The sequence below is a fragment of the Astyanax mexicanus genome, chromosome 25 (genome assembly GCF_023375975.1).
Source record: "Astyanax mexicanus isolate ESR-SI-001 chromosome 25, AstMex3_surface, whole genome shotgun sequence".
NCBI classification, from domain to species: Eukaryota; Metazoa; Chordata; class Actinopteri; order Characiformes; family Acestrorhamphidae; genus Astyanax; species Astyanax mexicanus.
In genome coordinates, this window is record NC_064432.1 from 14,120,672 (window position 1) to 14,132,960 (window position 12,289).

At 39.1% G+C, this 12,289-nt stretch overlaps 1 protein-coding gene across 1 annotated transcript in view; it reads left to right on the plus strand.

Annotated features, from left to right (window-relative positions):
* The window catches only part of jag1b (jagged canonical Notch ligand 1b), a 63,006-nt gene that overhangs the window by 31,038 nt on the left and 19,679 nt on the right, over positions 1–12,289 (plus strand). Inside the window, exons 7-16 of the mRNA XM_022667228.2 lie at positions 246–365; positions 2,160–2,273; positions 3,520–3,633; positions 3,725–3,838; positions 4,454–4,500; positions 5,514–5,687; positions 6,629–6,779; positions 8,950–9,114; positions 10,224–10,337; positions 11,452–11,565. Coding sequence (XP_022522949.2) covers positions 246–365; positions 2,160–2,273; positions 3,520–3,633; positions 3,725–3,838; positions 4,454–4,500; positions 5,514–5,687; positions 6,629–6,779; positions 8,950–9,114; positions 10,224–10,337; positions 11,452–11,565 — 1,227 coding nt within the window. The remainder of the gene's footprint in view (positions 1–245; positions 366–2,159; positions 2,274–3,519; positions 3,634–3,724; positions 3,839–4,453; positions 4,501–5,513; positions 5,688–6,628; positions 6,780–8,949; positions 9,115–10,223; positions 10,338–11,451; positions 11,566–12,289) is intronic.

A 12,289-nucleotide genomic window follows, 5' to 3' on the forward strand; every position in this document is an offset into this window, starting at 1 on the left:
TAGTCTGAAAAATACGGTAAATCATTTGTTTTAAAATGGTAATAATATAATATAAATGTGGGTAAATGCAATTTTTGGTAAACTTGGATGCATTGAATCTTTGGAAACTGAAATTATTTAGCATGCAAAATTATTAAGTATAAATTGGCAAAAAAAAAAAAAAGCTAATAAAAGGCTGGGTGTACCTAATGAATTGGCAGCTCTGTGTATTAATGATTTTGTGTAACAGTGTTTGATCTTCTCAGATCTGAACTACTGTGGAACTTATCAGCCCTGTCTGAACGGAGGAACCTGCAGCAACACCGGACCCGATAAGTACCAGTGCTCCTGTGCTGACGGATACTCCGGATCCAACTGCGAGAGGGGTGAGTATATCATTCATATATGCTATTTTATTTATTTTATTGTTGATGATTATGATTATGTCTTATAGCCAATAAAAAAAAAATCTGTTTCTCAGAAAATTTGAATATTATATAAGACCAATTGGTACCTTTGGCAGTGTGGGCAGTGTGCCAAATCCTGCTGGAAAATGAAATCCTCATCTCCATAAAAGTTGTGATAAGCAGAGATTGTGTGGGAAAACAAAACTGCACTGACTTTAGACTTGATAATAAAACACAGTGGATCAACACCAGCAGGTGACATGTCTCTCCAAACCATCACTGATTGGGGGAAACTTCACACTAGACCTCGAGCAGTTTGGACTGTGTGTCTCTCTCTTCTCACTCTTCCTCCAGACTCTGCTCCCTTGATTTACAAATGAAATGTAAAATTTACTGATGATCAGTGATGGTTTGGAGAGACATGCTGATCATCTGCTGGTGTTGATCCACTGTGTTTTATTATCAAGTCCAAAGTCAGTGCAGGAAACTCTCGCTCTTTCTTTTTTGGGGCAGTCCTGATGAGTGCCAGTTTTATCATTATAATGTGTTTGATGTTTTTTGCAGTTACTTGCATTTGAAGATACTTTCAAAGTTCTTAAAATTCTTCTTTCTTAAAGTATTTTTATCATTACTTCGTTAAGTAATTCTTGCCATAGTATGGAATAGAACATTGACATAAAGTTGGGGTGATACCCAGTATGCAAATAAACGGGTGCAGGAGCCAGTAGGAAAGGTGTTTTACTCCTTAATGCTACGTAATGCTCAAAGACTCCCTGTAAAATGTAAATTAATGTAAAATATGAAACATATTCTGGTCTATTAATAGTTTAGATGAGTATAGTGTTAATCTATAATGCAGAACATGTTATAATAATGAGTTACATGCATTCGGCTGATACTGTACTGCGATTTAAGGCGTGTATAATAATGGTTTTTACGCTCCAGCAGTGCAGCTCTGCAGAAGTAATCCTGAGGTATGATCCGGGAGCTGCAGATCTGATGTGTTTTGACAGGGAAGTGGCAGGATGGGTACAGTGATGAACTGAGCTAAATGAAGCGTCACAGCCCTTTTCTCCAGCTTCCTCTTCCTCCTCCCGCCCTCTGAGTGCTGACAGCAGGGTCAGGATACCCCCCTGCATCTCCCCATGCTTAAAGCCAATAGCACAGCATCTCTACCGGCCCCTGACCTATCACACGCTTACTAATGATCTACAGGATAGAAATACAGCAAACAAAGAACACTTTTTTTTACAATTTTCTTCCATTTTCTGCCCAATTTTCCAACTAATTCAGCTGCTCCTCAGCTGTATATCCTCCCCTATCACTAGTGATGCTCCAACACCAGGAGGGTAAAGAAGACTACCACATGCCTCCTCCGACACATGTGAAGTCAGACTCCGCCTCTTTTTGAGCTACTGCTGATGCAGCATTGCCGAGTAGTATCACAGCGCTAACGCTCTGAGGAAAGCGCAGCGACTTGGTTCTGATACATCAGCTCACAGACGCAGCCTTGTGCTGATCCACATCACCCTAGGAGTGATGAGGGGAAAGAGAGAGCGCCATCTACTGTACCCACCAGAGAGAGCAAGGCCAATTGTGCTCTCTCAGGGTCTGGTAGCTGATGGCAAGCTGCATGACAGGGATTCGAATCAACAATCATAGTGGGATTAATTGTATCAAGTTATATTACCATATAAATTTGCTACAGTAGTCAAACCTAGGAAAAATGTCAACCTGAGATACTGAAACCTGTGTGTGTGTGTGTGTTTACAGCGGAGCGGGCGTGTCTCTCCAGCCCCTGTGCTAACGGGGGAAGCTGTTCTGAGAGCAGTGAGGGATACGAGTGCCTGTGTGCCGCCGGCTGGACTGGGACGTCCTGCAGCATCAGTAAGAAAGATACTATATATCATGATATTAATATTTTATTCCAGTGTTAAATTCAGCTCAGTTCAGTATGTCTTTAGACCTTAATGCAATTAAGCACCTCTAGAGCATCCTCACACAGAAAGTGGAAAAGTCTTCCAGCAGCTCAGTTTCCTCTGCTTAGAAGTGCTTGTTGGACACGTCCAGGTAGCTGCACTGTTAAAATAGCAATCCGCCAAAGTCAGAGCTCACCTGACTCGTAAAGAGAATGATGAGCAAGAGGCACTCTGATTGATTTATTTCACATTACACCCAAATTTAAACACACCCATCATTCATTAATAGAGTTAGTACATTCTTTTTGCATTGCGTTTCAAGATAAGCAAGGTGTACTTTTCCCGTTTTTTCGTTACGATAGCAAAGACACACTGACACGCCCTAATAAATCAAGCTGCACAGGGCACAGTTCACATATCGCCTATAGATTAACAAAATAGGGCCCAAATAGTTGGAACTGGACTGGGATTAAACCCATCAAGCCCATGCCTGATCTGTTAAAATATGCCTTGATCAGCTCCAGTCCATTGAATAAGACAGGGCTCTATTTTGGTGAGCTATAGGCGAGTGGTCAGCTGTGCACCGTGCAGCTTGATTTAGGGCGTGTCAGTGTGTCTTTTCTATCGTAACGACAGGAAAAGTACACATGTACTAATTCTCTTAATTAATCATGGGTGTGTTTAATTTTGGGCGTAACATGAAATAAACCAATCAGAGTGTCTCTTGCTCATCATTCCCTTTAAGAGTCAGGTGAGCTCTTTGTGAGACTTTGGCGGATTGCTATTTTAACGGTGCAGCTACCTGGACATGTCCAACAAAAGCTTCTCAGCAGAGGAAACTGAGCTGCTGATTTACAGGAACAGCAATGTTATTTTATTTACTATTCTGTTTATTGTTGATGTAAAAATTGGGCTTGTGTTGCCGAGATAGCGATAAACGTCTGACTGTTGACGTCTGTCTAGGTTGTAAACAAGATAAACAAGCAAAACTCCAGAAATGTACCTGAACACACCTCATTTCCAGACCACCACGCCCATCAGTGTATATATATTTAGAAGCTCTGCTGCTATTTAAACCAGGCAGGAGGGGGGGTGTAAGATAGCAATAAGCATCACTATGCACCCTACACAGGGTGTTTGATATAACCCAATGAGTTGATGTTAAATTCCTCTTCTTTGCATGCATTAATGCATTCTTTTCTGACTCGTTGTAGATGTAGACGACTGTTTCTCGAACCCGTGCAGCCACGGAGGAACCTGTCAGGATCTGGTGAATGGGTTTAAGTGCAGCTGTCCTCCGCAGTGGATTGGAAAAACATGTCTGATTGGTGAGAACAAATAATAAATAAACAGATTTATATCAGACTCTTTTGTGCTGGATTTCCTTCACTTTTATAATGTTTTGGTTTGTTTTCATAGACGCCAACGAATGCAACGACAAGCCCTGCGTGTACGCAAAGTCCTGCCGCAACCTGATTGGTGGATATTTCTGCGAGTGTCTGCCAGGGTGGGAGGGGCAGAACTGTGACATCAGTGAGTGGATGAGCTTTGATGTTTGTTTTTTTGGTTTTATCAGTTGAATAATCTCATATTAACACGAAATAATCAGATTTTTATTGGTATCATTTATTGGGAATTTTTATGGGTATTTAGTTCAGTGATTCAGTTTTGTGCTTTGTTATCAGATCTCGTATTTTGATTGGATAAAAAAATACGTTTTTGTTTTGCCTGCCTTTAGAGGATTAGATAAACATTCTTAGTGTTAATACTAATACTAGTAACTACGGTCATTTTTCATTTTTCATTGTCCTGATGAGTGCCAGTTTCACCATTATAATGATGAGGAAAGTATTGAAGGATTGATTGACCTTCATTTCTTCTTAAAGTTTTTTTTTTCTTTTTTTAGTTGAGTAGCTGTTGTTTCTCATAATCTGGATTAGAACATTACTCAAATATTCACTATTCACTGTATACCTGTAACTCTACCTCTTCACTACTTTACAACTGATGCTCTCAAACACATTAAGAGACAAGAAATTCAAGTAATTAACTCTTGATGAGTCCAGCACAGCTGTTAACTGAAAGCCTTCTTGTTTTCATGTTGAGAGATTTTGAGAAAGTTTTGCAGATATCACTTTTGTTTTGCAGATATTAACGACTGCCACGGCCAGTGTCTGAATGGAGGATCCTGCAGGGTAAATTCATAACTTTCTATAATAGACTTTAGTTTTAATTAATTTCAGTATCTTATAAAGTAGATGCACTTTAAAATAACAGTGAAACTGCTGGTAAAAGTATATTTAACAGTGTATACAATGGATTGGAAAAGTATTCCCCCAAATACACCTTGAACTTTTTCACATTTTGTCATCTTACAACCACAAACTTAAATGTATTTTTATTGAGATTTTAAGTGATAAATCAACACAAAGTAGCGCATTATTGTAAAGTGGAACAACAATGATACATGATTTTAAAATGTGTCCAGCCTCCTATATCAATACTCACTGCAGTTAGAGCTGCAGATCTTTTTGTAGTTTATCTCTACCAGCTTTGATCATCTAGAAAGTGAGATTTTTCTTCCATTCCTTTTCATAAAACAGCTGAAGATCAGTCAGGTTGGACTTGAGACCGTCTTGCTGGAAGGTCTCAGATCTTTTACAGCCTCCAGCAGCTTTTCTTCTTCCAGGATTGTTCTGTATTTATTTATCTCCATCCATCTTCCCATCAACTCTGACCAGCTTCCTAAATCTGTCTCTGCTGAAGAAAAGCATCCCCACAGCATGATGCTGCCACCACCATGTTTCACAGTGGGGATCAGGGTGTGTTCAGGGTGATGAGCAGTGTTACTTTTCCTCCACATAAAGAGCTTTTTTACATTTAGACCAAAAAGTTTAACTTTGTTCTGATCCGAGCACAGAATTTTTCCACAAGTTTGCTGTGTTCCTACATGACTTGTAGCTACAAACTGCAAACATCACTTCCTCCACTCTTTCATAAAGATCAGATTCTCCCAATTCACCTGAGCTGTGGATCTCTGCAGCTCCTCCAGAGTGACCATGCTGTATTTATACTGAGACTAAATTACACACAGCTGGACTACATGCATCATTTTTGTTTCACTTCACAATTACGTGCTACCTTGTGTTGATCTATCAGTTTGTTGTTGTTCTGTTGTTTATTGTGATGAGTGTGTGTTCTCTCTCAGGATCTGGTGAACGGGTATCGGTGTGTGTGCTCGGCGGGGTTTGTGGGTGAGCACTGTGAGAAGGAAATTGACGAGTGCGCCAGCAGCCCCTGCCTTAACGGCGGTCGCTGTGAGGACGAAGTGAATGGCTTCCAGTGTCTGTGTCCCGCTGGCTTCTCTGGTCAGTTCTGTCAGGTAAGAACTCTGCTGACTTTCCACGGACTGTAGATATAGATCCCTCCCTCAGACGAGGTCTGCTGGCTAATCGTGCTGTATACTGTCTAAAATTGCATTTCTTCAGCTAGAAGATCTAGTGGACGGGGCTCTGGTGGGGGTTGACGGGTTAGGGGTGGACCCAGGATGGTTCTATGCTGGTTTCCTTATTGTGAGGTCACAACAAGGGAGGAGCCAAATGGCTTATAAAAGCGTTTAATTAATTTTCAATTGATTTGTATTAAGTCTTTTTTTTATACAATTTTAATTCTTATCAGTTTCAATACCTTTCAGAACGAGCCGTTTAAGAGCTCTGTCACTTTTATGCAAATAAGATGTTGACAGCCATGCCTTCATTATGTTTATAATTCATGCTTATCTAGGATAGAAGCACATTAAAACTCATTATTTAAATGTTTTTAAATCTCCCTAATCTACTGACAAGCCACAAACGGTCAGCATAGATCCCTGCCTCAGAAGAAGTCTGCTGGCTAAAACCCCGCTGTGGTTCTATGCAGCTTTCTTGTAGGCTTATTCTGATGTCACAGTAAGGGAGGAGCATCTAAATAGCTCATAGAAGCAAAGGATTTTGACACCAAACTTTTTCAGCTGGATTTTTTGGTGCAAGTTTTGCAGAGTTTGTCTTCTTTAATGTTCTAGAGGAGCTCAAAAGGGTTGAAAAGGTCTGTAAGACCTTAGACTGTCCAGTTTTTTTCTCAGATCTGAGGCAGAAAGCAGCCGGCTGGGCCAGTTTCTCTGAAATATGGCTGTTCGCTGGGCTGTTTCCTGGCAGGAACGGCAGCAGCGGTGGCGGGGAGGAGGATGCTGTGGGTTTTTCTGTTCTGTAATCCTGCAGAAATGTCTGAACATCACTTTTCCCATGGTTCATCTCTTCCTCTCCTCTCCCACTCCCTGTGATTCAGCTGGATATCGATTACTGTCGGCCCAGCCCGTGTCAGAACGCCGCGCCCTGCTTCAACCTGGCGTCAGACTACTACTGCCAGTGCCCCGACGACTACGAAGGCAAGAACTGCTCCCACCTGAAGGACCACTGCCGCACCACCTCCTGCCAAGGTGAGACGATTTCCATCCGCCTGCATCACCCTCATACCGTACCGTAAACCTGCAGTAAGGTGATCTGTGTGTGTGTGTGTTGCGTGCTGCGTGCCGTGTGATTAATCTGCTTCCTGAGGGGAAAAAAAAAAAACGATGGTGGAGGAGTCATATTGGGTTTCATACGAGTGTTTCGCACACTGTGCGTGTGTCTTCCTAGCATGTTTTGGTACCTTTGTGAGGATCACAGGATCACAGTATATACGGTAGCAGTTATTATTATACCCCTATGTTCTACAGTATATATAATATATTGGTTTATTATGTATAGAATAAACAAATTAGGTCAATTATTATGTGAATAATCCTCACCTAACATCACTACTACAGTGTTAGCACACCAGCTACAGGCCACACACACAGGATCACAGTGTATACAGTAGCAGGTTAAGGTTGAGTTTAGGTTTAGATGTATAATAAAGCAATTATGCACAGTTATTATTATGTGGACGGATTGTCCTCCTTCCAAGGATAGCAAAACCAACATGAGTGTATGTGTGTGTTCTGGTACAGGCTAATTCCTCATAGGGTAATGTTGTTGTTGTTGCGGTTCTGGTGGTTTCTTGGCCGTGTGTGTGTGTGTGTGTGTGTGTGATAAACCCAGATTATGCCCCTCCCCCTCCTCTACTCCAGGTGATGGAACCGATGTTTATTATATCTCCAGTCATCCGTTATTTTCCTGCGGAAACAGTGGGATTTACAATAAAACAGACGCATATCTCACTCCATCATTCAGCCGGCCACCCACAATCCCACAATCCCCTGCAGCAGCATTTTACAGCCAGTTTAGCACTTTTACACTGCGGGACCCATGTCTACCTTGAACCCACCTAACCCACCTTTCTCCTATGAGGGTGCAACATGGGGGTTTGCACGGGTGTTGCCGATTAGCACAGAAAGCTTCATTTTGAGCTGATTATGCATTGCAGCAGTATGTTTATTATGTTGCCTGTTGCTGATCCATTAACTTTAGGTTTGATGAAGAACACAAATTCTGTACTTATAGCGGTGAGAAAAGGTGTTTTCCTCTAAATCTAATAATTTGGTTGTGTCACTCTTGGCAGCAACAACTGTAATCAAGCTTTACTGAAAACTGATAACGAATCTTTCTGATCTCTGTGGAGGAATTTAGTTTCACTCTTCTTTACAGAATTATTTTAATTCAGACACATTGGAGGATTTTCCAGGGTTTTTTATGGTCATAACTTTAACTAGACCCTCCTAAACCTTCATTTAGTTTATTAATGCATTCAGAGAAAGGGAACTTGTTGTTTGTGTGTTTTGGTTCATTGTCCTGCTGCAGAACCCAAGTACTCCTGAGCTTGAGGTCACTAAGGAACGGATGGAGGATTTTCTCCTTCAGGATTTTCTGATAAACAGCAGAATTCCTGCTTCCATCTATTACAGCAAGTTATCCAGACGCCCCAGACTATCACACACACACACACACACACACACACTCTACTCTACACACTACCACCACCATGTTTTACTACGTTCAGTATGATGATCTTTTACTGAGATTATGTGTTAGTTTATAGTTTTACTCCAGATATAATGGGACACACACCTTCCAAAAAGATCCCCTTTTGTCTCGTCAGCCCAAAGAATATTTACCCAAAGTTCTGGAGATCATCAGGATGTAAGTTGGTAAATGTGAGACGGGTGGTTGTGTTGTTTTTGGTCAGCAGTGTTTTTTTATCTTGGAATTCTCCCATGGAGACCATTTTCACCCAGTCTCTTTCTTATTATTGAATCATTAACACTGATCTTAACTGAGGCGAGTGAGATCCTGCAGTTCTTTAAATGTTGTTCTGGGTTCTTTTAGGATCTCCTGGATGAGTTCTTCATGCCCTTTTGGAGTAATTTAGGTCGGCCGGTCACTCCTGGGAGGGTTCACCAGTGTTCCATGTTTTCTCCATTAGTGAATAATAGTGAAGTGCCGTGTTTCTCTGTGGGAGACACATTTTCACACTTTTCTCCTTTTATAATAAAAACCTTCTTTTAAAAACTACATTTTGTGGATCACTGTATGTGGAGGTACACAGGAATTCGTGTTTATATGAATTTATAATCTTTATACATTTATACACCTATATAACCCTGTTATTCTCTGTGATTCTCTCGTTAGTGATTGACAGCTGCACTGTAGCCGTTGCGTCCAATAGCACTCCAGAGGGGGTGCGGCTTATCTCGTCTAACGTGTGCGGTCCTCACGGAAGCTGCAGGAGTCAGGCCGGGGGTCAGTTCACCTGCGAGTGCCAGGAGGGCTTCAGGGGAACCTACTGCCACGAGAGTAAGAGTTAACATCACTCCTCAGTTACTGAGAAATTTGGATTTATTTCCATTAATGCGACATAAATGTCTACTTTTATACACTGTACACATGGATACGTTGAATTTTCTTAAATAATTGGAGGTAATTTGATGCCTCAATTTTTAAGTAACGTTTTAGTTTGTTTAATTGATATATTTTTTTCGTTGTATCAATTGCTTTATGGTATCGTAAATGATAAACAAGGCTTTTTGCATATTTTTTAGTCTGGTCCTTGATTAAATTGATGTAAAACACAGTGTACATTTGAAATACTCTAAATACATCTAACAATAGTATGAATAAAGAAAATGCTATAGAGTGAACAGTATTACACACAGCCAGCACAGTGGGTTAGCAGCTAAGGAAATGATGCTTGCTCTTACAGCCTACAACACTGGAGTCAGACAGTTAATCATGGATATATCATATAGGATCTACAGGTTGTCTTAGGTATCCTGGGGAATGACTACACACTGACAGTGCTTGTGCAAAAAAAAGGTCAATAGAAAAGAAGAATCTCCATTTTAAATATTTGTTTAATATTTTTACGTAAAACCGACTTTTGACAGGATTTACAGTTTCACAATCATATCAGTGTCTGTTTATAAGCATTAATGAACACAGCGTTGTGCCTCTAATGATTGGTTGCAGTATGACATGTAGCTCCACCCATCGATAGATGTTCCTCTATTTTAGATCATGTGCTGTTGGATGCAGTAACAGATTGTTCCATAAATGTGATTGATGTTAGCGTAAATTGGTGAATAACGTGATCTAAACTGAAATTAGCTGTTAGCCAGCCAGCTAACACTATTGTAGGTAGGTAACTCAGGAACGTTATTAGTACCCAGTAACTTAGTCAGTGCATTTTTTTTTTTGGTATTTTCTGGTTTGGGCTAAATCCATATCATGTTTAAAACATTATTTAATTAGCTATATTTAGGCTGCACTGTAAACTCAACGAAGGCAGTCTGAGACACCGAGCTGGGTCTGGGAGAAAAGAATGCTCATGTATTAAATGAGTAGAAGACAGTGTGTTGGGTACAATAAAAAAACGTATATTTTTAATGTATTGATTTATTTTTCAGATATAAACGATTGTGAGAGAAATCCGTGCAGAAATGGAGGGACGTGCATCGACAAAGTGAATGAGTATCAGTGCATATGTGCGGACGGCTGGGAGGGATCTCACTGTGAAACTAGTAAGTTAAATTAGATTTTTTTTCTCTTTTGTATTTATTCTCAGCTTTATTTCTATACTGTTTATTTCTGACTGATAGATGATCAATAACTTTGTTGTTGAGTTTCTTCAGATGGGGGTTTAATAATGTGCTGCTTTTTGAGATATTTTATCTGCTTCATGTTGTCACACAGATTCTATTTAAGTGATTTCTTGATTCTACAGGTCTGGTTGTGGTTAGTAGTGAAATTGAAGTCAGCTTTCCGAAAGGTTTTTTCTTTATTTAAAAAATAAAAAGTAGTTTTTCATATAGGGTCAGTTTAGTTTGGATGGTTTTTCACTTAATAAATAAAATGATCATTTAAAAACTGCTTATCCTTGTCTGATATTAAAGTTTTTTGATAATCTGAAAAATGTAAGTATGATAAAAAAGCAAAAACTAAAGAAATCTGCATTGTAAGTTGCAATGATTTAAATTATTGTCATTTTAACAGCTCTCTTTCATAAGAATGATAAGACAGCATAATAATAAAATAGCAACCTTTTAAGAGCAATAGATTTTTATTTCATTATTATCATTATTTAAAATTAGGGCTGACACGTTAACACATGCGATTAATCTGGAATTTTAATCATTAGTGCTTTTATGTAGATGAATTATATAAATAAAATTGATTTCAGAAGGTAGATTACTTTGTATTTAAGCTCAGGTTTACACAAACACAGTAAATGGTATGCTGGAATGTTTCCTCTTGTTCATCTGTTGAGTGTGGAATATGGAGCTACACTAGTGTTTATTTTCTCCGTTAAAACTGTCAGTTTAACTCAGTAACTCAGCATATTTAAATATTCTCATTTAAAAAGCAATATTATACTATAATATCATCTCCCAAAATACAGGAAAGCATTACAATTTAAAAATCATGATTTTAATCATAATTAAAGAATATTGTTGTATTTAATAAGGAATAAAACAACATTAAATCATCATCAGCTCGGTCATGTCAGTGGGAAATGTTGAGGTCAGTAAAAATGACTGAGGTTATGTTTGTATGCTGTACATGATAAAGCCGTGAGATAATTACCGTGAGATCTAACCAGAGTCTTTCTTTTGTTTTCTCTTCACTTTTTTGCAGATACAGACGACTGCAGCCTGAAACCCTGTTTAAATAAGGGAACATGTCAGGACCTGGTGAACGACTTTTACTGCGAGTGCAGAAACGGCTGGAAGGGAAAGACCTGCCACTCCCGTAAGAATAACCTGTAGCCCCACCTAGTTTCACCTGAGCCTCTGTCAGCCAATAGGAGCAGGGCTGTTATTGTGCCACAGCTCTGTTGTGACATTTTTGGCTTCATTTGAAAAGAAAAGTCAGAAAAAAACATCAACAGTGGTTCTCACACCGAGTTTAAATATTCTGTATTGTAGATTAATACTAAATGAACTATGAATGAACTATAACTATGAAGAAAATCATATGGAATTATTTAATAAAAAATAAAAAACTTAGAGTATGAGGTAGAGTAATATTTGAGTAATGTTCTAATCCTTATTATGGCAGGAACTTCTCCACTAAATGAAGAAAAAAATACTTAAAGAAAACTGAAAAGAAGAATTTTAAAAACTTTTAAAGTATCCTCAAGTCCAGTCACCACAAAAAACATCAAACACATTATAATGATGGAACTGGCACTAATCAGGACCGCCCCAGAAAAGCAAAGGAAGAGCAAGAGTTCCCTCTCAATAATACCTCAATCAGTTGGGATGCACTGAATATTATTATTATTAGTCTGAAAATGCTTTAAAAATGGTAGAATAAGAGAAAAGATTAATATTAAGTAATGATATTTACTTTGGGAAACAAGAAAAAGAAGTACGGTATATTATAATTTCAAAATGAATAAAAACCTGCAAAATCAGCCAGAAGTTTCATTTTGTTACAATTTGGTTTCATCAAATATCAACATAAAAGAATG